This window comes from Poecilia latipinna, unplaced genomic scaffold, assembly GCF_001443285.1.
Source record: "Poecilia latipinna isolate Pla-1442-1.1 unplaced genomic scaffold, P_latipinna-1.0 Scaffold761, whole genome shotgun sequence".
NCBI classification, from domain to species: domain Eukaryota; kingdom Metazoa; phylum Chordata; class Actinopteri; order Cyprinodontiformes; family Poeciliidae; genus Poecilia; species Poecilia latipinna.
Window position 1 is genome coordinate 173,673 of NW_015113377.1, and position 27,156 is coordinate 200,828.

The following is a 27,156-nucleotide window of genomic DNA, read 5'->3' on the forward strand; positions in this document are numbered from 1 at the left end:
ACATGTTATAAAAAGTAAGGAGCGCAAGAAGCTTTTTTTAGTGAAACAAGCCTTTTCACAGTTTTTGTGGTTTTACACTCATAAATCTTGAATGTAACATGTTCTCAAACTTGAACTTTCTCATGTCATGTATTTTTTCTGGGTTTTCCTCAGATTTGCTCCTTTTCATTTTCTTTTAAGCCATCATCCAATGTCTTTATTTGCCATTTCAAAGCAGCTCCTACAGATATAAGAACTAAAACAAAATAAATGTCACAAGCAGATTCATTCTCAGTTCCAGGAACTCTAAAATATTGATTACATTCTCTCTCTTTTTCCTTCTTTGCACATGTTGGAGACTGTGATCCTTAAGAGAAAAATAACTTTGTTAAACAAATTTTGTGCTTTTACCTTTTTTGTCTCAACAGATTTTTCCTTAAATTTTTCCTCAAGTGCAACCAGAACTGCTTAAAGAACGCTGGGAACCCAAGAGACATGAGAAGGTTCCAGGTACAAGCCTTCTTTGTCTTTGTTTGGCTTTTTTTGCCCCCCCTGCCTTGTTTACAATGGACATAACACATAATAATATACATAAATGTATGGCTGTCACAACACATAAGCACAGGAATGTGTGTAAGTAAATAAGCTATCAGTGCCTTTACAGGAAGCTTGAGTTCCTGACCCCTGACTAGTCATAACATAAATATACCCACAAATCAGGGAGTCAGAAGGGAGGGGAATGGGGAGTAGGATAAAGAAATGAGGTGAGGGGTTGTGGGTAAGATTTAAGACAGTGCAGTCATTATTATTTCCTTATCTTCATGGCTGCAACACAATCAGGAAGACACCACTTGGGGTTGAGTGGATATACGCGATGCCCAGAAGATACTGATAGATTTATTACCATGTACGTGTGTGTGTGAGAGAGAGAGAGAGCGGTTTTTATGTGAGTGTGTGAAGGGGAGTGAGACAGACCAGGCAGAGTCAAACAGCAGCAAGTGTGTGACCATATCTGCACCTCTAATTGTGCAGCTCTATTGTAGTGGAACCAGAAAAAGACAGCTCTGTTTCCCTGGGAGATAATTAAAGGCTGGACCCATCATGAACACTCATACACAAACCTGCAGCCACAGTGACTTAGTGTGTACTGAGGGTGATAACTGGCTACATTTAAGGAGCTTTTCACAGCTTAATGCTTTAAACTCTTCTTTGCGACAATCTGTTGACTTTCGATGTTCTCTTTTTTTTGTCCTCTCCTCACTTCTCACCTCTTTCCTCTCTCCTATATATTTTTTCCTTGCTTCCTTTATGATTCCCTGCTCTTTTATCTCCTCATCCCACCCCCTTGCTTTTCCTTAGGTGGTTGTGTCAACTACGGTGAGCGTGGAAGGACATGTCCTGGCAGTCTCTGACAATATGTTTGTCCACAACAACTCAAAACACGGCCGGCGGGCCCGCAGGCTCGACCCCGTGGAGGGAACCCCATCTTACCTAGAACACGGTAACACCAGCCTGTGTGTGTGGGTGCATGCGTGTGTGTGTGAGCAGCATGGCCGCCAGATGGTTGATGGTTTAATCCTATCAGGTGATTCCTACCCCTCCATCTGGCTAATCCAACTTACAGCACACACAGTGCATGGTGTGCTGCTGTGCATGTGTGTGTTTCTAGTCTAATATCATTATACGCTTTTTCTCATGACCAAACCCAGACTCAGAGCTGTTGTAATTCAGCTGAATGCTGATAATCGCACACTTACATTTGAGTGAGAGCTGGTTTTTGACAGACAGGCCGACTTTTGCTGTTATCCTTTGGGATTAGATCAAATATGCTGGAATTAACAATAGTCAGAATTAAAGCGACATCAAGCTTTAATTCTGTTCTGTTCTGTTTGAAGTAATATGATGCACGTTGAGCCATCTGTGAGTGTTTTTATGTCAGCTAAAATCTGACGTCAGTCAAACTTTTGGATGAACAAACTCAGGTCTTGTCCACACCACCTTGGACATTTATAAAATGTTTACCCTTATCCAAATGAATCCAATCACATGATTGATGACAAAACAGATAATTAAAAAAGGGTTTAATTAAAATTCTGGTTGAGCAGATTTTTCAACACACTGACTTGTATATAGAGCAGCTTCTTATAATATAGTTCTTAAAGTGAATTTGGAATTGGTTTAAACCTGTACTGGCAGATGAAAACTTAAAAAATGACCATTGCTTGCTGTGTTAAAATTAAATGCTGTTCAAAAGGTTTCTGTCTCTTACTTTTTATGCATTATGCTCTGTAAGAAGGAGCAACATTTTCTTCATAAAAGTGAAACAATTTTACAACTGTGTATTTTCAGAAGCTTGTTAGATCAAAGTGATGTGTCATTGTTTAAAATGTTTCCCCTCCAGGAGCAGCTCCCTGCATTAAGGCCATCAGTCCCAGCGAGGGGTGGACTACAGGGGGCGCTACAGTCATCATCATAGGAGACAACTTCTTTGACGGCCTCCAAGTTATCTTTGGTACCATGCTGGTTTGGAGCGAGGTCAGTTCATCAGTCTGTCTGCGTTGTTTCAGCCTTTTAGCTGTGAGCTCCAGTCATTGCTCTGTTGGAAGTAATTCAATGTGAATACATGCTTTTCTCCATCATCTGGCTCTGAACTGTGTGTGTGTGTGAAAGAGAGAGAGAGAGGGAGAGAAAGAGAGAGAGGGGGGGAGAGAGAGAGAGAGAAAGAGAGAGAGAGAGAGTGCGCAAGCGTGTGTGTGTGTGTTAATGTTTCTCTAAATGATGTTTACCTCTCTAATGAGTCCCTACCAACCAGAGACCACCGCCCCTCTCTACCTTCCTCACCCGTTCTCCCTCTCCCTCTTTATTTCAGAGCACTGATCAAATCAGCACATGTTGATAGCCATCGGCTGAATACTCACACACACACACACACACACACACACACACACACACACACTATCACAGTTTTCCCCACTCCTCTACAAAATGTTTATTTGTCTTCTGACTCCACTCACGGTGTGCGCCGAGTGACCGTGGCTGCCGTCCAACAACAACAGTGTCTCTGTACAGTTGTGTGTGTGTGTACATACAGGAATGGGTGTGTGCGCGTGTGCATATGTGTGTGTCTATTAAGGGCTAAGGGGTTTGTTTACAGTGTTGAGAGCTGCACTTATGCACACTAACATGTGTACAGAGTCTCAGTTCAAACTGACTCAGCTCTCTGAGCGTTCCTCAGGCCGTATTCAAAGGGATTTTTGGCAGACGAATGTTTCATTTGCACTCAACCTGGTTATTGATTCCGAGGCAGGAAAATACAGTTGGGCTACATCAGTGTGTGGGATATTATTGCACATTTTTTCCAGTTTTTATTCATCTGTTTCCTACCTGTAGATTGTGACTGCACTCGACTATTTTAGCTCTTGTCACATGAGCAAAAATCTCCAAGCTGGAAGTTCTGCTGGGCCATAACAGTTGAAAATGCTTTTACATTAAATCTGTGTGCCCTTTTTGTCTGTTTCGCCTGTATTGATTAAAACTAAAAGAGTAAAAAAGGAAACAATTGTCAACCATATTTGCATCATTCTTCTGCATTAGGTTGAAGCTATTTGTTTTGTGTTCGGTTTCAAGTGCCTCAAAGGTTAATAAATGCACCCGCTAATGCTCAGTTAAATAAAAATGAATGCAAAAAACGTAGTCATTTAAAAATAAATACCTTAGTTTGTGCCATTTTAAAAGGTTTTAATTTTTGTCAGTGATTCTTGACCTAAAATAATAATAATCACTTTAAAAAAAAACTGTCCAAATTTCTATCATTATTACATTAATTAACACTTAATGCTCAAGAAAATTATTTTGTTATGGCCGCCATACTTTCTTGCCTATTTTTTTTAAGTTTGCTTTTAGGATGCAACAGAATCATTAGTTTAGTGGAAACCTGGCTGCTAGCAGGCATTTTGATGGTGCAATTACAACACAGCTACCAAAATATATAAATCAAGTTTCACACAAGCACAGAGCCCCTTATAAAATAATGGTTTTCCCTTCCAGGATGATGTGCAGAAGCTGTTCAGGTCATTTTTATTTAATCAAGATCATTTTGTACAGTTTATGGTTTATTTACATTGCATACACATGTGCCTCTTCTGGACATCCTGTGCTGCCCATGTTCTGGCTACAACTGAAAGAATTTCACAAAGCCACTCAAAAGATCCAACATCTCTACATCAGTGAAACAAAGCCACAATCATTCCCATTACACAGAGAACACTATGAACTGGAACCCTCGTAAACAAAGCTCCCACATCAGTAGAAACATTTACACCTCCAAATTGCACATATAGGGTGGTTACTTACAGACTGAGGGAAGTTAAGTTATTCTCATTGCTGATTAAATGCTAGATGTAGTTTTTACTCTACCAAAAAGAAAACGTATGCATCATATTTGGCAAAAATGGGAAAAATTTTGGATTCCCAAAAGATTCCCCCCTAAGATGCTCATCAAAATCAGTGCATAGAGACTTGTTTCATATAAAATGTCCTGTGCAGACTCAGCAGTGCTCATGCCTGCATCCTTTGATAAGCCCATGAAAACACTGATGGTGTTTCCTTCGTTAAGGCGAGGCTGAAGCCGATGGTTCAGAAACCTCCAGTGTAAACGGGGATATCCTGTTAATTGGAAACATCCTAGTGAAGCTTTGATAACCGCAGCGGTAACATTGCAAAGGAGGCATTTAAACAAATTTGTCTTTGTCAGTTTCAGTCATCCATGACTCGAACACTTTAAACTTGAGATCTGAGATGTTGATGGTCAAATCTGGTCTTTGTTCACTGACTCTTTTTTTCCTTGTCCTGCAGCTGATTACGCCACATGCCATTCGGGTGCAGACACCTCCCAGACACATCCCTGGGGTCGTAGAGGTCACTCTGTCTTACAAGTCCAAACAGTTCTGCAAAGGGACACCAGGAAGGTTCATATACACCGGTAAGTCCAACGAAGACAGTACAAGCACTTTTGCAAAGGCTGCTGACTGAATGACGTTAGGTTTTTAACTTCTAGGTCCAGAGTTGCTTCTTGGAAATGCGAGCTTGCTTTTGTATTTGAAAAAATGCCTTTGTACGTGTGTGCCTGAATGCCATCTCTGAGCTGCAGTTCACTCTCAGGCCAGACAGTGTTGAACTAATGACTGCAGATTAGTCAACATTAACAACCCACACTCGTTAGAATGTTGCCATAATCAGAGGCTCGTTAAAAACCAGCTACAATTAAACAGTCTGCTCTTTATATGCCTGCATGCTGAAACTATTAGTGAAATCATCCAGAACACCCAGTTTACTAACACACACATCCACACACACAAACACACACATGCAGCATCCACAAACTGCACACAATGTTGAAAAGGAGTGTGTGACTTCTGAGTGGATTGTTCACTGTGAATGAGTGTTTTCCTGCTGAACTGAGTGAAGACGGGGAAGGAGGAAAGCATGTGTGTGTTGGTCTGTTTTAAACGTATACCTGGAAATGAATGGAGGTGATGTTATGTCTGGTATTGATCCGCTGCTCAACATGGCTCCAACACACCATAATGATGACGTCAACAGGGGGAGAAAGGAAGTATTTGCTGCTGTATAAACACTTTGAGGCAGTGGAAATTTAATGACTCCATCTATTAGCTGAAGATAAGGATTTAAACCTGATCAATAAGGATGACGTGTTAAGTAGTAATGGCATTAGTTCCACAATAAATAGTCTGCTTTCTTGTGTAAAACTTGGAAGAAATAATATTTCTTTTCAAACTATGTTCCTGACTTTCTCGTTTTCATTGATTATTTTTTGCTGTTGATTATAAAGATCAACTCAGCTCAACATTGTGGCTGACTTTTGTTTCTGTAGAGTTTTGTCCACATTTTATCGTGTTCTGTTCTTAGTTGAAGAGCTATATTATAAGAAGTTATCAGAACAGCACTGAGTAAGTCATTTTTATTAGCCTTCCTGCTGTGAGTGGTCATTCCAGTCTGAGGCCAATTTCTCAGCATATTTTAAATTGATTGTCTTGGTTTGGTTTAGCTATAATAACCGTAATACAGAAAACATGCGTTCTTAAAACACTTTGCAAGTAATTCATGTGGCAACGGTAGGAAAAAACTGACACTGAAATGTTTATCAAACACAGTATTGATGTTGTGATGACATATTGATTTTATTTTTGTTTCTAGGGTTGTTTCTAGACTTACCCTAACACTCATGAGTTAGGGTTATGTTGTGCACAAAGTATGACAAAAAAACAAATCATGAGAGATCTCTTAAACTTTAAGGAGCACAGAGGGTTTTTTTTTTTTAGAAAACCAAGCCACATGTCAGACCTAAGTCACAAATTCAGTGGTTTTAAAATTTATAACTTTAAACAAATCAAATTAACAATGAGACTATAGGGATATGAAATATTTGGAAAACATTCAGATGGAATTTTCTTATTTAATGTTGCAAAGACAATCTGATTTGTGATTGACCCAGATTTGTTGTCAAACTTCCAGTTCCTTTCTTGACATTTCAGTAAAACTTGAAGTGGGTTTTGGCATCGGGGCAGTGAAATTCCATTTAATGGGCCAAATATATATTACCTGCACACAGAATATTAATGCATAATGCATGGTATGTAATATATTATAGACAGCCAAATATTGAATGTAGGCAGTCTTATGGGATTGCTGTATTGCACACATTGATGCTGCAATGACAGTTTGATACATTATCCCTCTTAAAAACTGCATGGACTTGAACTATTGTGGTTATAAAATATTTCTTATACCAAGCTAAGGTTTTAAAACTCTGTCCCACAAATGCTGTTGCCGTTTCATTTCCTGCAATATAAATCTCCTGCGGTTCTTGTCCATGCTAACATCCAGTTGAGTTTCTGGAAACATGTTAAAGGTATTTGTTTAAAATTTAGCCCAAGACCTGATTGGGAAAGCTTTACATACTGATAATGAGGCCAAATACTTGTGATAAAACTTGTTTAAATACAAATGTGTATAAATAACACATTTAAAGCAAGAAGGTTCTATGGCTTTGCATTGGAAAAAATGCAAAATGCTGTTCAGAACTTTATTATGCTTGATTAATCTTATGTTGAGAAAGATGTATCCATTATTTATTAAGAATGGTCATTTATGTACTTATTTATGTATAAATAACAACTGTTCCTAAGCTTGCTTTATTATAACTGAGTCATTTCATATCAGAAACGGAAATAAGAAAACTAGGAATCATTTAGTAGCGTAAACAGCTATTTATTTCAGTGTTTCTGTATATATTTTGTATGCATTGTCTTCACTAAGGGTTGTGTTTTCGTAGAGGGTTCTGCAGATCCACCAACACTTGTCGATACTAAATACCAGCAGTGACTCCAGACCTGGAGCAGAATTGAAACAATGTTTCAGTTGGATGATGCTGTAATTTTTGTTTTGCTGGCAGTGTGAAATGGTTTTAAACAGTGCTTTCTCAAAACTTGCATGTGTGCCTGCTTTAGTGTTATTCTTCTAAAACATTTTTAGACCAACCCTGGGGCTAACCAGCAGGTAATTGGTCCGTCTGGCATCCAACTCCTTCTCCTATTGGACGGGGGTGACCCCTGGTGACCTGGCGATTGGCTGATCGCTTCAACATGCGACCCAGGAAACACGATCCGTTACTACGGTTGCATGACCCCGCCTCAAGGTTGACTTGTCTCAGGAAGGTCCTGGCAGTGAAAGCTGATTGGCTACTTGTGGTTTTTCAGTCCTCTTGCTGTGGTTGCCTCTGGGTGTGAGGGCTGCGCAATTTAACATGCTCACGGTCACACACACATGTGAAAAGCAGCGCTGAACGCCACACCAGCAGGGTCATGTCTTACACAACTTGCCACACACACTTTCAAACAGGGGCAGGAGTTGAAAGTAATTGTAAATCAGACTGATACGAGAGAAAGATGGTGAGTAGTCTGGTTAACAGATGGTCTACCACACTGAAACAGTCCACACACACACGTAAATATGGTGCCGTATGGCTGCTTCATCCGCCTGATGGGAAAAATTAACATTCTCCACATCACACACTGCTGTAAACACACTCAACGGTGCAAAGTGACAATCAATAAATGCTTACACTTGCCAACATTAACACAGATAAAGGAAACAGAGCCGCGATAGGAAATCTAAAGCTAGGTCGAGGACAGGAAACTTTGAGCAAAGCATATGAAACTTTGGGAAAAAATGGACTTTCTTTCTCTTTTTCAAACATTTGAGCCTCACTTTTGCCGTCTCAAAGGGAGACAATAAGAAGCTGAAGTGTAGTAAAAGAGATACAGCGCCAGAAAGACAGATGGACTTTTAAAACCAGATTGTAAAGTATTGATCCCCTCATAAGTAGATCACACATACAGTACAGTGGTGCACGCATGCAGATACACACATGTACAACTGCGTAGAGACGGTGAGCTCAGGAGAAAGAGATCTCATCTCATAAGGGGAAGAATGAAGCAATAATTCAGTGGTATTGAACTGCTGGCTGGCCAGAGAATCAATATCACCACACCTCCTCTTCGTTTCCTCCTCCTCCTCCTTCTGCTCTTTTTACATCAGTCCTCTTTGTCCTTTCACCCACCCAGTTTTAGCCTTTGCCTTTTCCCTCCCTTTTTCCCCCATCTGTGGATTCCTTTGTTTCTGTACTCCCAAAAGATGATGAGAAAAACACAATTGTATTGAAGCTGATCGCAAAATATTTCAGATTTCACCTGGGTTTTTTTTGCTATTATTCCCCTCTTTTCTTTATTTTCTCTTTCTCCTCCGTTCACATTTCATGGTGGAGCAACACTGGATGGTCTGTCCTCATGAAACTTCTATGAGTATTGATCTGATGGCGGCTCTGGACTCTGAGGGAAAGAACAAGGCTGAAGGAGGAGGAGGTGGAGGAGTGATGGGTGAGCGGATGGATGGGTGAAAGTGGCAGAAGGTGTAGTTAGTGAGGAGGAGGAGGAGGGAGGAGATGAAGCAGAAGACAGGGATGATGGGGGAGGTGAAGCAGAGCTGGAGGGATTCGTGCTGAGAGGGCTTCAGGGGAGCAGCAGGGAGGCAGAATTAGTGAGATGAGACAGGTTCAGGTTTCAGTGTCATTCGCTCTGATGAAGTGTTTATGTTGTGTATTTGTGAAAAATGTGCCACGACAACATATTTACGGCTGATTTTATGTGTTCTGCTGGAGCAGTTCTTGCTAAACAAAACAATAAATTTTACTCTGAAAAACATCTGCTTTTCGTTTGTCCAAATCTGGAAAATAAGCACTGCCCATTAAAACTGGGGGGGAGTACAATAAGTGTTTAAGGAGCACGGGTTAGGATTTTAATGGACATGATGCATTTGGTGGCTTTACTTGCGCTTTTTAAAATGATACTTAATGAACTAGACAACTTCTGCTGATCTGATGCTGGTTCTGTTTTTGTACAAATCCTTGGGTGGAATATGAGCCCAACTCTGCAGTCAGTTGTTTGCATGAGCATTCATACCCCGGTCATGATCTGTGTCATATAACCACAAATAAGGCATTTTCTCAAAGATGAATATCTGAAAAGTGTGGTGTGCATGTGTAGCCAGCCCTCATGAGTTAATATTTAGTAGAACCACCTTTAACTACAGTTTCAGCTTTATGTGGTTTTGTTGTTTTTTGTTTGTTGGTTGGTTGTTGTTTTTTTTGTTGTTTTTTTTACCAGGTTTACACTTTTAGAGACTGAAATCTTTAGCAAATAAGATTTTTCCTACAGCAAGATGCTGCCATTCAGGATAACCTACAATGTTAAACGTACACAATGTTACATTTTGGTCTCATCTGAGAAGAGCACCTTAATCCACATGACCAGCTAAAAGGACTTCTTGTTTTCTTTCTGCCTCTCATATATGAAGTCCAGATGTATGAAGAGCACAAATGGTTTTTCCCACCTGACTTGTAGATCTCTGCAGCTCCTCTAGAGGAACCATGGGCCTCTTGGCTGCTAATCGTTGTTCTTATTGTGTAGTCAAATTAGTTGGATTGCCATGTTTTGGTTTGTTCAATATGTTATAAATATTGTTTTATAAACTAAACTGATTTAAACTTTCTCCTTTGACCTGTCCTCAGTGTCTCTTGGTCTTCATGATGCTGTTTGCTCCTTGATGTTCTCCAGAAAACCCCAGAGACATTCAGAGAATCAGTGTATTGAGATTAAATAGCACACAGGTGGAGTTGCTTTGTGATTAAGACAGGCAGTCACACAGTATTTTATTTTGGGGTATCAAAATAAACAGGGTTAAATCTAAAGGCATGACACACATGTCCTTTCCCTCCATTTCACATTTTCTTGGCCACTTTGTGTTGCTCTACCGCATAAAATCCTCATCAAAACAATAAAGTTTGTGGGAAAAGTTCTGAATTATTTTTAAATCCACACAGGCAAACATTCACACATCATTTTGTTCTTAAAGAAACATTGTTCCATTATTAATGAGCCAGTCTGAGATGCTTAAATCATCACAGCTAATCTGAGCTGCGCTGTGATGTGATGTATGCGCTTATGTATGTCTGTGTGTTTGTGTGTGCCATATTAGTGCTGGCATCGGTTAAACGTCTCCAGAGATGCTCAGAGAGAGGATCTGACACTGGCAGTTGGTTCTGGCAGTTGATATCCTGCCGACTGTTAGGCAGCTGTTTTTCTAATTTTTTGTTTTCCCTCAACCATGACTGCATGCTCTTTTTCTGTCTTGTTTTTGTCTGTCTACCAGAGTTCTTCCTCTTTACTCCTTTCCACACACTTCTTCTCTAACTCGCATCACTCCCTTTCGGTCTGTTTCTGTCAGAAACATTGCTCTCAATCTGGATGGTTATGTTTAAAACAATCAACATTCAGTACAATAAGACAACGTTTTTGCAGGGTTTGGTGTATCTAAGTAAGTCAGGGTGTTCACATGTCATGCAGTTCATTAAAACCAAGAGAACAACAAAATTACAGAAAATACAGTAATGTTTTAGGGGGCAACATGTCAGAAAACAACATGGTGAATTAAAACAAGAAGAGAAAAGGTGAAGACAATATCAGCTGATTGTTGAAATGTCACTGAAAACCTATGGTTTTCAAATGAGTGTTTGTTAAACACTCATTTGACATGAAAGGGACAGAAAAGACATCAAACTTCCAGGACTGTATCCACATCGAGCACCTGCTCTGCCCACCAAGCCACCCAGTGTCCCAGTTCAATAGAGTAATCTACTCAATTCTGGCTCCTCATTCTGAAAGGATGCTTTCAAATTAAGTGACGACTTCATACCAAGACAGAGAGTGCATTATCTTAAGGTTTCTATATTAAGATTCGATTAGAATGTTTCCTCTTGGTTAGATCTGCATTTTCTGTTCTTTCTTCTCCCTCATGTTAGTCTCTTTTCTTCCTACGCAGACCCACCCTTTTCTACCTCTAATTCATGTCCACATAATTACCATCAATAAATCACAAAATCCTAATGTGCCCACAGGGCTTCCTTTAAGCACATAGAAATGCTGTCCACAACAGCTTAACATCTGGACCAAAGCTCATGATTTATAAAGTAATGTTGCGAACAAATTAGGTGGTTGAGAACCTAACAGAAACCAGAGGCTTGGGTGTGATGTGTGAATAACACAGACACATATCTAAAACACACATGCTAAAAGAAGTTGCACAACAAGCAAAGGACATTCATCTGCAAGTAATTTATCAGTGCTTGCTGTGGAAAGTACCAAACATCACCGCCGCAGCTGCAGTCTTGGACTTCATGTACGCAAACACACCCCTTCGGTTCCCACAAGTCCATGTTAATCCAGCACAACTTCCTACCTCCACCTCGCCTGTTGCTGAACTTTCAGGGTTCAACAATGTGGTGATGACATAAGCTCAGCATTTGTCAATAACTAAAAAAGTACAGAAATACTGATGCTGTCCTGACGGACAGAGCTTTCAGAGCTCTCCTTGATTGACATATTGATTGGATAAAGACTTTGGATGAGGGTAATTGGAGCATTAAAGGGGCCCTAAGTGTTCCTTAAAACCTTTTCTGATTGTATCTGTACTGCCATTATCATACAGTTGTTTTTGACACTACCAGTTTGAACCTTTTTAGTATATCTATGTCTATATGTATATATAAAATGTATTTAGTTGCTTGCACTTAATCCCAGCGGATTCCGCCGACATCTAAAAAGATGACTTTTTTTTGGAAGCTTTATTCTGTTCATTTATTTATGTAACAAAACCTCTATGGTGTCATTTAGGTGGAAAACACCTGGATGAGAAGGGGGCCAAAAACTAAATATTTCTTGATTTTTGTAGGAGTATTAATTTTTCTTGCTTGTTCATGTGAGCAGTATAGCTTTTACCTGTTTGGATGTTTTTTCTTTGTGTTTTGTCTGAGACTTGGATTAAAAACTAAGCTTAGCAATGCATGCTGTTATATTAAGAACAGCATTGGGTAAACACTAAAATTACTCCCTTTTATTTTTACTTTTATATTTAAAAAAACATTTATTAATGAAAATTAATTAGTTTGTCAGTGAGTGGTACATTTCTTAATTTTCTGCAAGCTTTCAGTGTGTAACATTGTTGTTTGAAAAGCCTGAAAGGGAAATTTAGATGATTTGAAAGCGTCTTTTGGTATTTTCACTTGCTGTGTGGCTCACACTGACGTTTCTCACCAGAATAAAGACTCTTATTGTGAAGGGTAAGCGTTGAAGATCGTGGCTAGTTAAAAAGTAAACCTGGACTTTATTGTTGAGGCATTTTGTTTTGATGTTGTTGGAAGTATATCTTGATCAAAGCAAGACTCCAAATACCTTGCGCCTTTTTTTGGCTGACTTCCATAGAATGACTTTTATGTCCATTTTATTTCTATGCCTTAATCCTCAGCTTGAGGAAAACAGGAAATTGTTTCATCCAAAATAAAGAACCTGCCTCATCCTGCTTTAACAACATGATTAATCATTTTTAGATGTCTTTTCCTCAGCGAATGACTCACAGATTTAAATATAAATACACATGCCCACTTCTCTAACCCACTTCTTCTATAAATTAGAAGAAATACATAAATACATTAGCAAGGTTCACCATTTTTCAGTTCAGCCCAGAAATACAAACACCTTCCGGTGTCAGTGGGGTATTTTGAAACAAAAAAAGAGAAGTGATTGTTTCTCCTCACTAGTCTGATTCCCCCCTGCTGACTCCTGCAGATGTTTGGATTGTGTGTGTGTTAATTAGGTTTGCACAGCTGGGCTGAACACCAGCAAGAGCAGCGTTGAAAGTGCAACATGTAACATTTTGAAATTAGGATCAGAAGGCTTTAGAATCACACTGATGACTGATGTTTAACCAGCTAAATTTGATTTCCATATTTAACAGAACGTAACACACAAATACTGCATTGTGGAATTTTTAGCCTCTGAAACTGATGCAGAGTTTTTCAACACAACAAGGGCCAATGGTGGACAGCTAATGGAAATTATTTTTATTCTGATAAGCAGAGAGAATGAAGAGCTTATAATGAACCACTTGAAAGCTACCATGTTTTTGGAAAAGGTCTTTGATCCATGCAAAAGGTTTTTGAGTTACTTTATGGGATCACTTCTCTGCTTTACTCCCTTGGCATATACATATGCCAATATGTATACATTTCACAGTCAGTGCTATTGTTTACAGTTGCATCAGGAAGCTATATTTGGAAAGCAAAAATCCATACGTGTAATGTATGTGTTCCCTGACAGCTGGTTGTTTTGAATGCTGACCCAATCCAATCTTTATACATGTGGAAACGTGAAGCTTTAAATGGCTTCCAGTGACTTTTTGTATTTGTGATGCCCTTTGGGTTCGTTGTGTCAGCTTTTGAAGACATCACTCTCTAATCACCGTTGGGCAGATGACATGCAGCTCTACACCTCTCTGTGAAAGAGTGAAATTTCTAAACTCCACACTTTGGCAAAGAGTTTAGACACAGTTAAACATTGGATGGGAGACAGTTTTCTTCTATTAAATGAACAAACTGAAATACTTAACATTGGAACGATGACAAATTACCATCTTGTAACTCTGTGTACTTTGGCAAAATCTTGTTAGGAATCTTGGCTTGACTTTTAACTCAAGTTTCACTTTGGATGCAAATGTCAAATTCCTGTTTTTCTCATTTAACAAATACTGCCAAACTGAGATCCTTTGTCTCACATCCTGAACTGTAAATAATTATTCATACTTTTCTTTCATCACGTTCAGATTATTTTACACATTTCTTGGCAAAACGTCGCTAAAATGGTTGGTAGCAAGTTGTACACAGTTTTATAATGCCCTCTTTCTTTTTACTTTTTATTTGTGTTTTATGTTAATTTATTGTCTCTGTCTTGCATTATATTTTGTATTTTAAGTAATATCACCGCTTTTCTTGTCTTTAGCAATTTTCCAGTTATTTTATTTCTCAGATTCTGTTTTTCTGCTTTAGGAGTTATTTTATTACTGTTTCTTGTATTTAATCTTTGTTGTTCTACACTTGCAATACTTTAAGTTATTTGTTTTTATTTCTGCAAAAATAATTTGACACTGAAACTGGCAAATTGACAGAACTGATATGATGCATACTTTGACTATCCTGCAGAAATCTTTGCTTTTTTCTGCAGCAGAACGTAATAAGTCCCCTTGTTATTATGAAGTATTAAACATCATTAGAGTAAAACCTGCTGAGAAGTAAAACCAGTCTTATTGGACATCCTGTGGGTATATAAAGAACTATTGTCTGTTGTCAGGTTTGCACTTTGGACTTAATAAAAACATTACTTGAGTTTCTCTGTTCAGAAGAAAACAAAAATGTTTTGGGGTTTTTGCGCAGTTACAATGAGGAAGGGAAAAAAATGCTTTTAATTTTCAAGCTACTGGAGCCGTCATGCAAAATCCTACATATCTGCCCTTACATGAAATGTAATATCAGAGAAAAGAATGGACTGTTTACTGTCATCTCCATTAAGTTTATTTTACTCATCCTCTTTTATTCCTCTCTTTTCTGCAGCACTGAACGAACCAACCATTGACTATGGTTTTCAGAGGCTTCAGAAGGTTATCCCTCGGCACCCTGGGGACCCTGAAAGGCTTCCAAAGGTAGCAAAAGTTTTCAGCTTGATCTTTTTCCAAAGTTAAGATAAAAAAAAAAACTTATTAAGAAAAATATGACTCTACAAAAAGGAAATATTTGAGTTAGAAAGCTTTGCATTCAAAGAAAAACCTGCCGAGATGAACATATAGGACAGAATACTTACAAAGATATTTTTGTGTTCTTTTATTTTGCTAAGCAAAATATCTGTTTTCAAATCTCAAGTGGGTTGTACGTTTACCTCTAGATGAACTCTCAGTGTATGAGCTTCATAAAAACAGAGCGATTGATTCTTTTCCAGATCAGAGAGACATATATGATTTTTTTTTTTTTGGCTGAAAATCAAAGTGTTGAGAAGAAGATCAGCAGATGTAAACAATTAACAACAAACGATGAGCTGTGCTTTGATACCAAACTCCGTCATCGTGATCCATACATGCAGGAGGACTCTCCTCGTGGCGCGGCTGTTTTCATGTGAGGGCTCCGTAACCTGATTGAAATTTGAATTTTTGGGAGAGGTGGGGGTGGTTTGGCGGTCTCCTGAAACAGCTGCTGCTGGATGACTCCTTTTTGTTTTGGAGCTGGACCAAGAAAGGCTGTCTTTGGTGTGACATCATGAAATAATGGGCCCTGGTCATGATGTGATGATGTGTTGATGCTCTGATGTCAACACAGTCGTGCCAACACCCTGCATCCCTCCACATGTGTTATCAATTGCACACAGTGTACATCATGATTGTGGGAATGTGTGCAACCCAGAACACACCAAAACGGTCTGTAAAACCAATACTGTAAATGTCTGCATCTGCAGAAATGTAAACCCTGTGTTCTTACTGATTTTTTATTTGTATATACGTGGCCAGGGTTTGTGTTTCTCACTGATGGGGCTCTCCTTTCCTTCAGGGTGTGAAATTAAAACTCAAGGTCAGAAAAAGTCAAACATCTCTATCGGCTCTGCCAATTTTTCTTGTGTTTAAATGTTTATATGTTAGTAGTTGGAGAGAAGAAGCAACCCCATCATTGTGCCCAGCGGACGCACTCTTAGAAAACATGATCATACTTTCCAGTCAAGTTATCAGACTGGCCCTTTATTGAGAAATAAACATAATCCAAACCAACATATTCCAATTTAAAAAAGTAATTGCCCCCATAAAATGCCTTGTTTCAGCAGCACCAGCAACAAGGCAAATAAATAAATGTGTATATTGTTTAGATTTACCCACAATGCAGTGTGTTTAACTCTCAACGGACAATTTAAAGTCACAACTAATGTACAATGAAGTGAGCTCATTTATTTTGCAAAGTAAAGGGGAGGCGTTCTCCTCAAAGTAGGGAGCATTATTTATCGTTCCATAAATTAAGGTAAGTCATTTAGTTCATAAAGAAGTACAGCATGGTACCACCATGTTTATTTGTTGTATCTATCCATGATGTTCTCTCTTTTTTTGTAATGCTGTGTATTTTTTTATACCGGATGTAACAACACTTTCTAAAACATTCCCATTTTTTCTCATCAATCCACCAAAAAAGTCACTATTTTGGTATTCAAGTCATTTGTGATCTCTTTGATCATCTGTTTTATGACGTTTGGTTGAGATGTTGGTAATTTTGGTAGGCAGAAAACTCTTGGAAAGGTTCACCACTGCACCATGTTTGATCTGTTTCATGGATTTATCATGGATTCTCTTTACCTCATGTTATCATGCAGCTTCTATTTAAATGGTTTGTTGATTCCACAGGCCAGCTGTGTTTTTAATTAAATCCTTCTTTATTGCAGAAAATAGTTTCAGGTTTTGAACTTTTGGGGATCAATACAAGTTTGCACTACAGAAATTGGCACAACTGACAGAATAAAATCCTAATCTTGCATTTGAAGCTTGAAGTTTCTTACATTTGTAAACTATCCTTTTGGTTCTTTTTTTTTCTCCCATTGTGAATTTTATTTTGAGCAACATGATGTCACCCAAGATATTTCCAGGCAAAGCCACAATGAGAATAGTCATGCAGCTGTAATTACAAAAATCGATCAGGGATCAGGTTTGCCCGTGTTTGAATGATGACTATAACCGGACCCAAACACAGTATTGCTTCTAGATGGTTTTTTTTCCCTCCAGATACATTTTGTTCCAAGTTCTGTGAAGGCATCAGAGAGAAGAACTGTAACTTTTATAGCCGTACTGCAACAATTTTGCGATTCTCTTTTTTTTTCGTTTTGTTTAATGTGAAAAAGTTGGATTATGCGATTCTGTTCTCTGGCATCAAATGCAGTTTTGGCTGCTTGTCGAGTGTCAACCAGTCGATGTATAATTTCTAAGAGTGTGTTGGCGGCACCACACAGACGACAGACAGACGGAGCAGTGGAGTGTGAGAGAGGATTACCAGTGAACAGCCGATTCTATAATTGTTCAATGAACATTCAGGGGATTTTACTGGCAACACACACAGGCAGGCACAGGTTCAGCTGCCAGTTTGTGTCACTGTGATCTCCTCAGCATCCATCCATATCTGAGACACACAGTTTGTACCTGTGTCCCTGTTTTTATACTGGGACACTGTGACGTAACTACTCATCTGGTTCGACTCGTGGTTCATGTAGCTGTTAAAATGTTTCACAGTGAAGCTGCTTTAAGAAGCAGATACATCATCAGGTGTCACCAAATAATTTTACCTAAACAGTTCCAATGTTAATTTGCTCATACACAGATGAAACCAGATGTTTGCATGTTACACATCAGTGTTTCTTTCTCTCACGGTATGAAATCAGACAAAACGTTTCCTCTTCCAGAGCAGCAGGGATTTTATTTCTGTCAGCTAAATACCAGAGCAATAAAAGTGAGAATTTTTAAAACTTAATTCAAAGTCAGAAAATCCCAGATCGCTGTAGTATTTGGTAGATTTCTGTTCAGTCTGAGCAGCACACACAGTCACCAACAGTAAAATAAACTCACAAATAAAACAGTTGTTAAAAAAGAACCCAAAAGCAAAACAAGTTAAAAAGAAAAAGTACCTGCTGTCCAAAAGCTCCAACAAGATTTTGACTCAATCAGGATTTTACACAAAGTTCATGCAAAGGACTCATCCAGGGCGGGGAACAGGATTTCTCCTTCCCGGAGCAATTAGCATTAATTTCAACCAACTGTAAGGTTTTCTTTGAGAACGTGGAAACATTGAAATAATACATCACAACAAAAGTAACGTATACTCTGTCCTGATGTGGAAGAACACTGTGAGCTGTCACTGGGCCTCCAGTTTAGTGTATAAAACCAATAAACTCACTGTAGGCAGACCACTGATGAGTGATGTTTCAACAAAGTAGCATCAGCAGAAAAAAGCGGTCCGGTTAGAGATGGGTGGTTTCTTCATGTGACTCACGCAGCTGACATCGCTATGCACCTCATTTTACTGATGTCATACCTTCACGAGGTCACATCACTGGCAGCATCAGGATGAGTAATCCTGGATGAGTGTGAGTAATGCAGGTGATGCGTGGAGATATACCGAACGTGAAACTTTCCAACATACATGCAGTGCTGAGACGTGTGACTCTCATGCACTTAAATCGACTTCACCACCAGGGAGAGGCAATGAAATCTGAAACCACCATCTAACAACACAGAGATGATGTCCAAAGAAAATTTGTGGACACATGTCGATACCGCTTCCTATGTGTGCAATTGTGTCCCGCGTAAAAAGCATGACATCATATCTATGGGAAGGGTGACCCTCCATGTACGGCATCCCTAATGGCCCATTAGATGCGGATCAAGCTGCTAATGTACCAGCATTAGGGAGAAATAAGTCACATATGTGTCATGTATGTGCTTGTTAGGCACATGCACGTTACACACACATGTGACCCCAGCCCAACGTTCCCTAGTCATAATGCATACAGCATGTGTGTGTGGATATTGTATGGTTATCATTTTAGCACAGCTCATAAATCAGACATTAAAAGCACCTTGACAGCTCCTGCGAGTCTTTTCCCTCTTCCAATAAAATGTCTTTTCTGTCTGACTCCGTTTTCTCCATATTTTCCTGAGACGGATCACAGTACAGAGAAAGAAAGGTTAACATCCGCTAAATTAAAAAGAAAACATAAATGAATAAAAAGCAGAGATTAAAGCTGTAGAATAATTGTTTCATTTGTTTTTTAAATAAATGTCTGGAATAATATCTGAATGATGCTACACTGACATTTTAACATGCATTTTTGTGGCAAAATGTTACTAATTCAAATGGAAAAAGCTTGCATGAATCACAAATTTTCTTAACATTTGCTCAGTTTTGGTTTTGCAGTGTATGGTTTCTTGTTTGCTGCAGATATTTCTCAGTTTAATCAGCTCTAAAACATAAATTACGGGCCAGAATGTAATCTTTTTTCCATTCAAAGTTGCATCAGCACAATGCAGCTGGGAGCAACTTCATCTGCATTATGGAGGATAATTAAGGGAATATAAATTAGAGACAACAATATTCTAAATATGGGACTAAAGCTAGACATTTCCTTCTAAACAATGCTTCTTATTTACAAATACACATGTAAGAAATTAATTAGCTGATGGATTTTCACTTTAAATAAAAGATAAAAATAAAAAAATTCAAAGTGCAATGCATTAGGCAGTGAAAAGATTTGAATGATGCAGCTCCACAAAACTGCAGACCTGATGATGATGATGTTACCAGAGGATCATCTTTCCTTCCCGTTTATCAGTGACTGGCTTTACCGGAACCACTTCACCGCCCGGGATCGGGTTTCTGCGTGTGTGAGTGCGTGTGTGTGTGTGGTTCAACTCGCCAGCCCTAATAATAAGAGGTTAACAGAGAGGCTGCAAGAATATAATAATCTGTAAAAGATTGAATTTAGCTCAGTTGACAGGCGCATAAGATCTGCTGACTGGGTGTGCGACCTTTCATATCCTCACACACACATACACACACACACACACACACACACACACACACACACACACACGTGCACACACTGATGGAAAGGCAATATGTTCCACCGCCACAAACTCACAGGAGAGCACACATGAGGCGAAGCATGTGTGAGAGTGTCACACAGTGCAGGTTAACTCTGCGAAGTACAGAGTCATTTTCTCTCCGTCACCTCATGCTGTTAGAACGACAACACATTAACTGTTAAACAAGACACCTTCGACCTCGGAGCGGGCCCTCAGAGGTGAGCAGAGGAGAGGAATAATAAAGGTACCAAGCAGGGAGGACGAGAACAGCAGAACTTGAACTTTGGAGAGGATAGAGAAAGAAGGAGGGGACAAAGAAATGGGTGGAGAAAAAGGTGAAAGGAATCACAAAAGCATATTAATAAACCTGTGAAGATTAAAAGGCTGGCACAAAAAATTAGCATATTTGTATATTTGATTGGTTTAAGGTTCTTTTATTTTTTACCAACTGAATAGTAAAAGAGAAAAGAGAGCAGGAAATGATATCAAGGACTCAACCTGCTTTTGAAGAGATGAGTAAAAAAGACAGAGCATTTTATGATCAAATGGCCTTTTATGGATCTCTTAGGGCTTATTTTAATTTGCAGATGAGCTTCCCAGAAACTTTTTGCAGGTTAGATTGACTTTAGATTTGATTTTAAATACCTGTCACTTCAAGATGTTGTTATGCTGCATAAAAGCACTCAAGTTGGCAGGTGATCATCTACATTTTAAAAGGAGTGAAGTGCAATTTGTTTACCATGAAGAGATGGTTGAAGACAGAAAGGGATGAAAAAAGCAAATCGCACTCGACGTTTTAAATAAGATTGAGCTTTAAGCAAATCATTGTAATTCAGATATTTTATCATTTTCTTTCTATTTTTCACAGGAGGTTATTCTGAAAAGAGCAGCGGATCTGGTGGAAGCGCTGTACGGTTTGCCTCATAACAACCAGGTACGTACCCTAACATACAGCTGTCCACTTGGAAACAGGAAGAAGTCTAAAACTGGTGTCACGGTTGCATTTTTCCCCAGGAGATCATCCTGAAACGAGCAGCGGACATCGCAGAAGCTCTCTACAGCGTCCCACGAACACACACCCAGCTCTCCGGCTCGACGCACACAGGCATGATGGGAGTGAACTCCTTCACCGGACAGCTGTCCGTCAACGTCTCGGAGCCGTCACAAGCCAATCAGGGTACACGTTTCACATGGCACAATTCAAAACATGTCGACATAAATATAATTCAATTTTAATCTGGCTTTTTACCAATTCATAATCTGTTAAATCATACCTGATTACAGATTATGCAGGTAGAAATTAGCAGAGATGCAATGCTCCTCCGTTTGAAAGGTTAATGAAATGATCTACATTGACTATAAATAAACAGTAAACACAGAAATAAATCAGTAAATATATAGATACTATGAAGACGGGATTTCTGCAAAGTTAATGCCCTTAAACTGTCACCCAGCCTTTCTTAGATAGACAACTTTTTACTAATTAGGAGTAAATAATTGATTGACTTAATTAGGATCCAATTGGAATGAATCTAAATCTGGTTGTTTAATTTGATTTTCCAATATTAATCTCTGCAAGCAGGAATCTACACCAAGCAACAAGCTTTACCTCGTCAACCACACTTTGTTTGGCTGTCCTCACACTCTTCCATTATACTGGTATTTCTTGCAGGGTTTGTGCGCAGCAGCAGCAGCGTGTCGCCTCACGGTTATGTGCCCAGCTCCACACCTCAGCAGACCAGCTACACCTCAGTCAGCAGCACCATGAACGGCTACGCTAACAACGGGGGCATGACCAACCTCGGAGGCTCGCCCACTTTCCTCAATGGCTCCGCCGCCAACTCGCCTTATGCTAGTTAGTGCACACATGCATTGTCCACTCAACACTATAATAAACTTTTGTGGATATAAGTAAAATATATAGACTCCCAATGGGGTTTAATAGCATCCTCTCTGTTTGTTGAGAGGATGATTTGATAAATAAAAGTAATGCGAAGAGTAAAATAGAAAGGAGTGTTTCAAAGAAATGTGCCTTTAAAGGTTTAACTGGTGTAAAAATAATTGGTTGTGATGAGAAGAGGCTGAACTAACAGGTTTATTTATGTGAGATCTTTATGTTTGTTCATCTTACAGATGATGGTAACTTGAAAATGTTGTAAATATTTCATTGTAAAGCTGTAACTGGATACATCTGTAGAGATACGTGTAAAAAAAACTCCGACAGAGCATTAAGCTCAAGTGTTGTGATGAAACATGTTGTTTCTAAATAACAAAAATTGACAAGCTGTTCAGAGGGCTTTAATGAGGCTCATGGGAGGACACTTAGCAAATTATAAACTGTCAGGGAAAAAACTCACATCAATACATTTTTTATCTCTTAAGTCATGTGTAATCTTTTTATTTTAACCACAAAATGTGTTGCAGTTTAGATTTATACAGAATCGGTCTCCATTCCTCAGTGGTTCTTCTCCTTTTTTGCCTTTTCTTCCTCCATCAGTTGTTCCATCCAGTCCCACTATGGCCTCATCCACATCTCTTCCCTCCAACTGTTCTTCTTCTTCTGGGGTTTTCTCCTTCTCCCCGGCCAACATGGTGTCAGCGGCCGTTAAGCAGAAGTCCGCCTTTGCGCCGGTGGTGAGGCCGTCGTCCTCTCCTCCTCCTTCCTGCACTAGTGCCAACGGCAACGGACTTCAAGGTAACCGGCCGCACTGCTCCGGTACGAGGTGGAGGCTTATGTGAAAATGTTTTGTACAATAATATGTTTGTGTGTTATTGCTTTTCCTTCTAAAACAATTATTCCTGAATGTTTAGGTGAAAGATTCCTTTAAAACAACTCTCTGTTCTCATGTCTCGATAAATTAGAATAGTCTTTTGGTTAAAAACTACTTGTTTTTTTTTCTTTACTTTTTTCATTTTCTATAATAATTGAACCTCATTCCTTTTTAGTTAAAAGTTGGATGGTTTCCTTTATTTTAAAAACAATAAAAATTTTATTTAATTTAAACATGAAAAAAATCTGAAGTGGATATAAAAATGTTACTTAGCGAATTTTGATTAGCTGAATCAAAGGCAAAGAAAATTCACCACAATGGCTCTGATTGTGGTAAAAGTTGCTGACTCTGGTAGTTTGATATTTAAATGAAAAAGATACTATAAAATAAAAAGAGGACAGTGAGGTTTTTTTAAATATTCCCTTTGGATTAGAGTGATTTAACACACGATGTGACCCACTCAAAAGTGCAAATTACAAAATATAATGTGATTTATTGTCCTCTGTCATCCATATACTTTCTACCATTTTTTACTACAGATTCTCCTTCCAATAAATTTTCCTTGTCTATGTTTGAATAAACCACTTTTTACAGTAAGAACTGCTGGGGGTTTCACATTCTTTATGGATTCTTTATGGATGGTGTCTTTTAGTAGCCGTCTATGTTACAACATAAATTCTGGATTTTCATTATCAGTCAGTCAGACGTCTCAGAATCAACGAGAAAAAAAAAATCTTATGAGTACAAGTTGAAATTTTTAGAATGAAACACTGAAAAATTTATTTTTTTCAAAGATATTCTGATAGGTTGATCATGCATCTGCATTACAGGGCAGCTAAACACAAGAGAGGGATTACTGAGCTGAAGTACAACCTCAAAAAGCTGCTGGCAGGGATAAAAGTTAGAAACGTCCATCTGTCCGTATTGCGTTTCATTTTCCTGTTAGCTCTCCAGTTTTATCTGTAGAGTATTGAGGAATTGAGGCTGCATGATTTGTGCGTCAGTAGGAATGTCCTGATCAAACGTTGTTGTTCCTGTTACCATTTGGAGTCATTTAAAACTAGGCGTTTGATGAGCCACTACTAATAAAATGTATTTTTGACTTGAACACTGGATTTAGTGGGTTAGCAAGTTGATGATGCTTAATTTATTTACATTTAATCTGTGCTTGTTGTGCTTTCCAGAAAATAACTTTTCACACTTTTTAAGCGTGGAAAATATGATTAATAGGAGTGCTTTTAGCATTCTGTGATTGTTCTTGTTAAACTATGAATTCTTTGGACTTTCCCACAGAGTACATAGTACATGTGCTTCGAATGCCCAATAAATCACCCCCCCACCTTCGTCATGGGATTTATCTGACAATAATATTAAAGCATCATCTGGCATCCATATTTGTTTCCCAGGCTGTTTTTTTTTTTTTCAGACTGTCAGCTGAGAATCATTTTTGACATGTACAGTTTGTATCCAGACGGTTTAAAGCAAGTCTGAACAGCAGTGGGTCTTCTTTGTACTGATCGTAATGCACATACATTAAACAACATTCAAATCAGATGGACAGCGACATTTAGCAGAATCAGTGCGGCCGCGATCACATGGCCCTGAGCAACAGGAAACACTGTCTGCTGACAGATGTTGAAATGATGTTCTGTTCTCTTAATGGTTATTTGAAAAGACTTTTCGTCTTTGAGGTAATTAGTTACTCTTTTTGTGATTAACAACTGGATTACAGTGTTTGCTGCTATCGAACCTTTCATCTTGTTGTTTCTTATTTCTTGTTTATCCTTTCTCACATCCCTTTCTTCCCATTCTTCCGTCTCTGCCTTTTTCTACCAGATCAAACATTTGTGGACTCTAGCAAGTACTCATCAGCCGGCTCTCTACAAGGCCTGGCCTTCACCTGAAGTATGTTCCTCAGCCTTTCTGTCCCCTCTGTTGACTTAATGCATCTGCAACTTCTGACTAACTCACTGTGTTTTCACTCCTGTTTCTTGCTTCTTCAAATATTTCAACATGTTGTCAATGCATTTTGTTGGGATTTTGTGCAACACAAAGTAGCACATAAGTTTGAAGTGGAAAGGAAAGGATGCATCATTAAGACACACAAGATAGGTCTGAGATAAAGCTGTGGTGAAGTTAAGTTATACAACAATATTCCAAATATTGTACAAATTATAGACCACTATTCAATTCACTATCCAGATATAGATTATTGCATAACTGCAAATGCACAACAAAATATTTGTTTGTAAAAACTATTGACAGCTAAGTATACCTTTCCTTCTACTTCATAGTTCCTGCACTATTTTTTATGTGTTCAATTAGGGAAGCACAGATATGAAACTTTGGGATGATATGGAAATATGATGTGACACTTTGTTAAAATATATAATCTTATATCTTGCATCCCTACATAAAATTTGATTAAAATGCACTGTAATTTGTGGGGTTTGAACACTTTTGGACGACGCTGCTCTCATGCTGTGTACATAATAATTTCCTCCATCCTTGTTCTCTCTAAGTTTCCCCTCCTCTTTACTCCTCAGCTCATATTACACATCTAACCATCTGTCTCATAACTCCTTCCTCTCCTCTCACTGGGAAGAGAGGCAGGAAGTTGGTTATTTACAAAGACAGAAACAGACATTTGGCACAGGGAATTTATTTCTCAACATTGCTGACTTTGTTTAGCTGTGCGTGTGGAGCGAGCATGTGTGGGGGTGTGGGAACTCAAAGCGAAGCCTCAAAGCACATCTGAAAAAAAAAAAAAAGAAGAAAAAAGAAATACACCCCACTTACTGCAACACACACACTCTCACACATCTCTCTCTGTCACACTCTGGGTGATCTCACACGTTCAGCTCACAGGGAAGTGATCAGCAATGACAGCTGTTCGACAGTCTCCACAGTTTGTGTTGTCAGTGTACCTGCCTCGCTCAATGACTGCAACAGTAACTCGACACTTAGTCAAGACATTGAGATGAGTTTTGCCCTGCTGGTGTTGGAGTTGCTTTCATAAGGCCTTTTTATTTTAACAAGAATAACTTAGGGGAGTAAATTTAGTCACTTGATGTAAATGTGCGTTTTGCAAATATTTACATCTGACACCAACTGCATCAAATACAAACCAGACACTTTCCAACAAGAAACTGCAACTAAAGTGTGAAGTTGCTCCTTGTCTATGACATCTGTGAGGTGATTCTAGAAGAAAGAAAAAACACATCAGCAACATTTTTGTTTCCAGCATACTGACAGAGTAGATAGGCTTGATTTTGGTTTGTGAAGTTGGAAATTTGTAGAAGATTTCACTTCTGGATTTGCTAAAGTCTAAACAATCTTCACTGTGTTGCCTGATTTTAGTCCTTCAGGGAGCAGAAGGTTGGCATGTTTTTAATTAGATTGTTGAACTCAAGCTAACTCAATAAATATCAGATTCAAAAATGTTTATCGTAGCTAGATGTTAGAATTATTTCACAATTAGTGTTTTGCTTACCTCAGTTTCCTCCTTTAATTCTACTTCTGCAGGGATGATAAGAATACCACTGTTACCACAAACATGTGCACACATTTTACTGAACTATTTCAAAGGGAAAAGTCAACTTTTGTGTCACTGTGAAGTTTGTTCATCAGCAGTTTCCATCTTGAATAAAAACACATCAGTGTTTATGATTGTTTTCTGCTTGGCCTGTCCTGAACTCACCTCCTGTGGTTTTTATTCGCTTTTCTTCTTGCTTGGCCTAAAATGTATAACTCTGGACAGCTAAAGTTTGTTTTTGGACAGTCAGTTTGTGTTCTGCAGTATAATTTTATTTAAAAATTGTTTTTTGTTTTGTTTTTACATATTTGTTAAAACATATAATACTATCACCATGATGTGACAGTATTTTATGAGATAGATAATCTTTGAAAAGATGGATTTCCTCCACATGCTCCCTGAGCTACTATTGCCGTCTGAAGAAATGCACCAATCAGAGCCAGGAGGCGTGTCTTAGCGCTGTAAATCAACCTCTTGTACTTCTGCTCAGTGTGATAATGGAGGTGAAACAACTTACCATTACAGAAAAAATGTCTATCCACCACCATCAGTGGCTATGCTAACTAGCCTGGGCAGAGAACAAGGAGGGAGAGGTGGAATGAGCAGCGCCACACGGAGGGTGATTGACAGCACCAACACCCATCTCCTGGCTCCTGGTTTCTACTTAGTGGAGCTCGATTTGTTTCCCTCACAGATTATCTGTCTCATCTCATACTGTGGTAACAAAGTGGCAGCTTCAACTAATATGTA

The 27,156-nt window shown here is 38.8% G+C and overlaps 1 protein-coding gene across 3 annotated transcripts in view; it reads left to right on the forward strand.

Moving 5' to 3' along the window:
- LOC106955697 (transcription factor COE1-like) overlaps positions 1–27,156 on the forward strand; it is a 100,149-nt gene that overhangs the window by 70,612 nt on the left and 2,381 nt on the right. For 2 of the 3 annotated variants that reach the window (XM_015046013.1, XM_015046014.1), the window contains 10 exons: positions 408–489; positions 1,339–1,480; positions 2,381–2,514; positions 4,834–4,960; positions 15,056–15,144; positions 20,969–21,034; positions 21,115–21,277; positions 21,773–21,955; positions 22,598–22,795; positions 24,708–24,776. In XM_015046013.1, coding sequence (XP_014901499.1) covers positions 408–489; positions 1,339–1,480; positions 2,381–2,514; positions 4,834–4,960; positions 15,056–15,144; positions 20,969–21,034; positions 21,115–21,277; positions 21,773–21,955; positions 22,598–22,795; positions 24,708–24,775 — 1,252 coding nt within the window. In that variant the 3' untranslated portion in view covers position 24,776. The remainder of the gene's footprint in view (positions 1–407; positions 490–1,338; positions 1,481–2,380; positions 2,515–4,833; positions 4,961–15,055; positions 15,145–20,968; positions 21,035–21,114; positions 21,278–21,772; positions 21,956–22,597; positions 22,796–24,707; positions 24,777–27,156) is intronic. The other variant, XM_015046015.1, reaches the window with a different exon arrangement.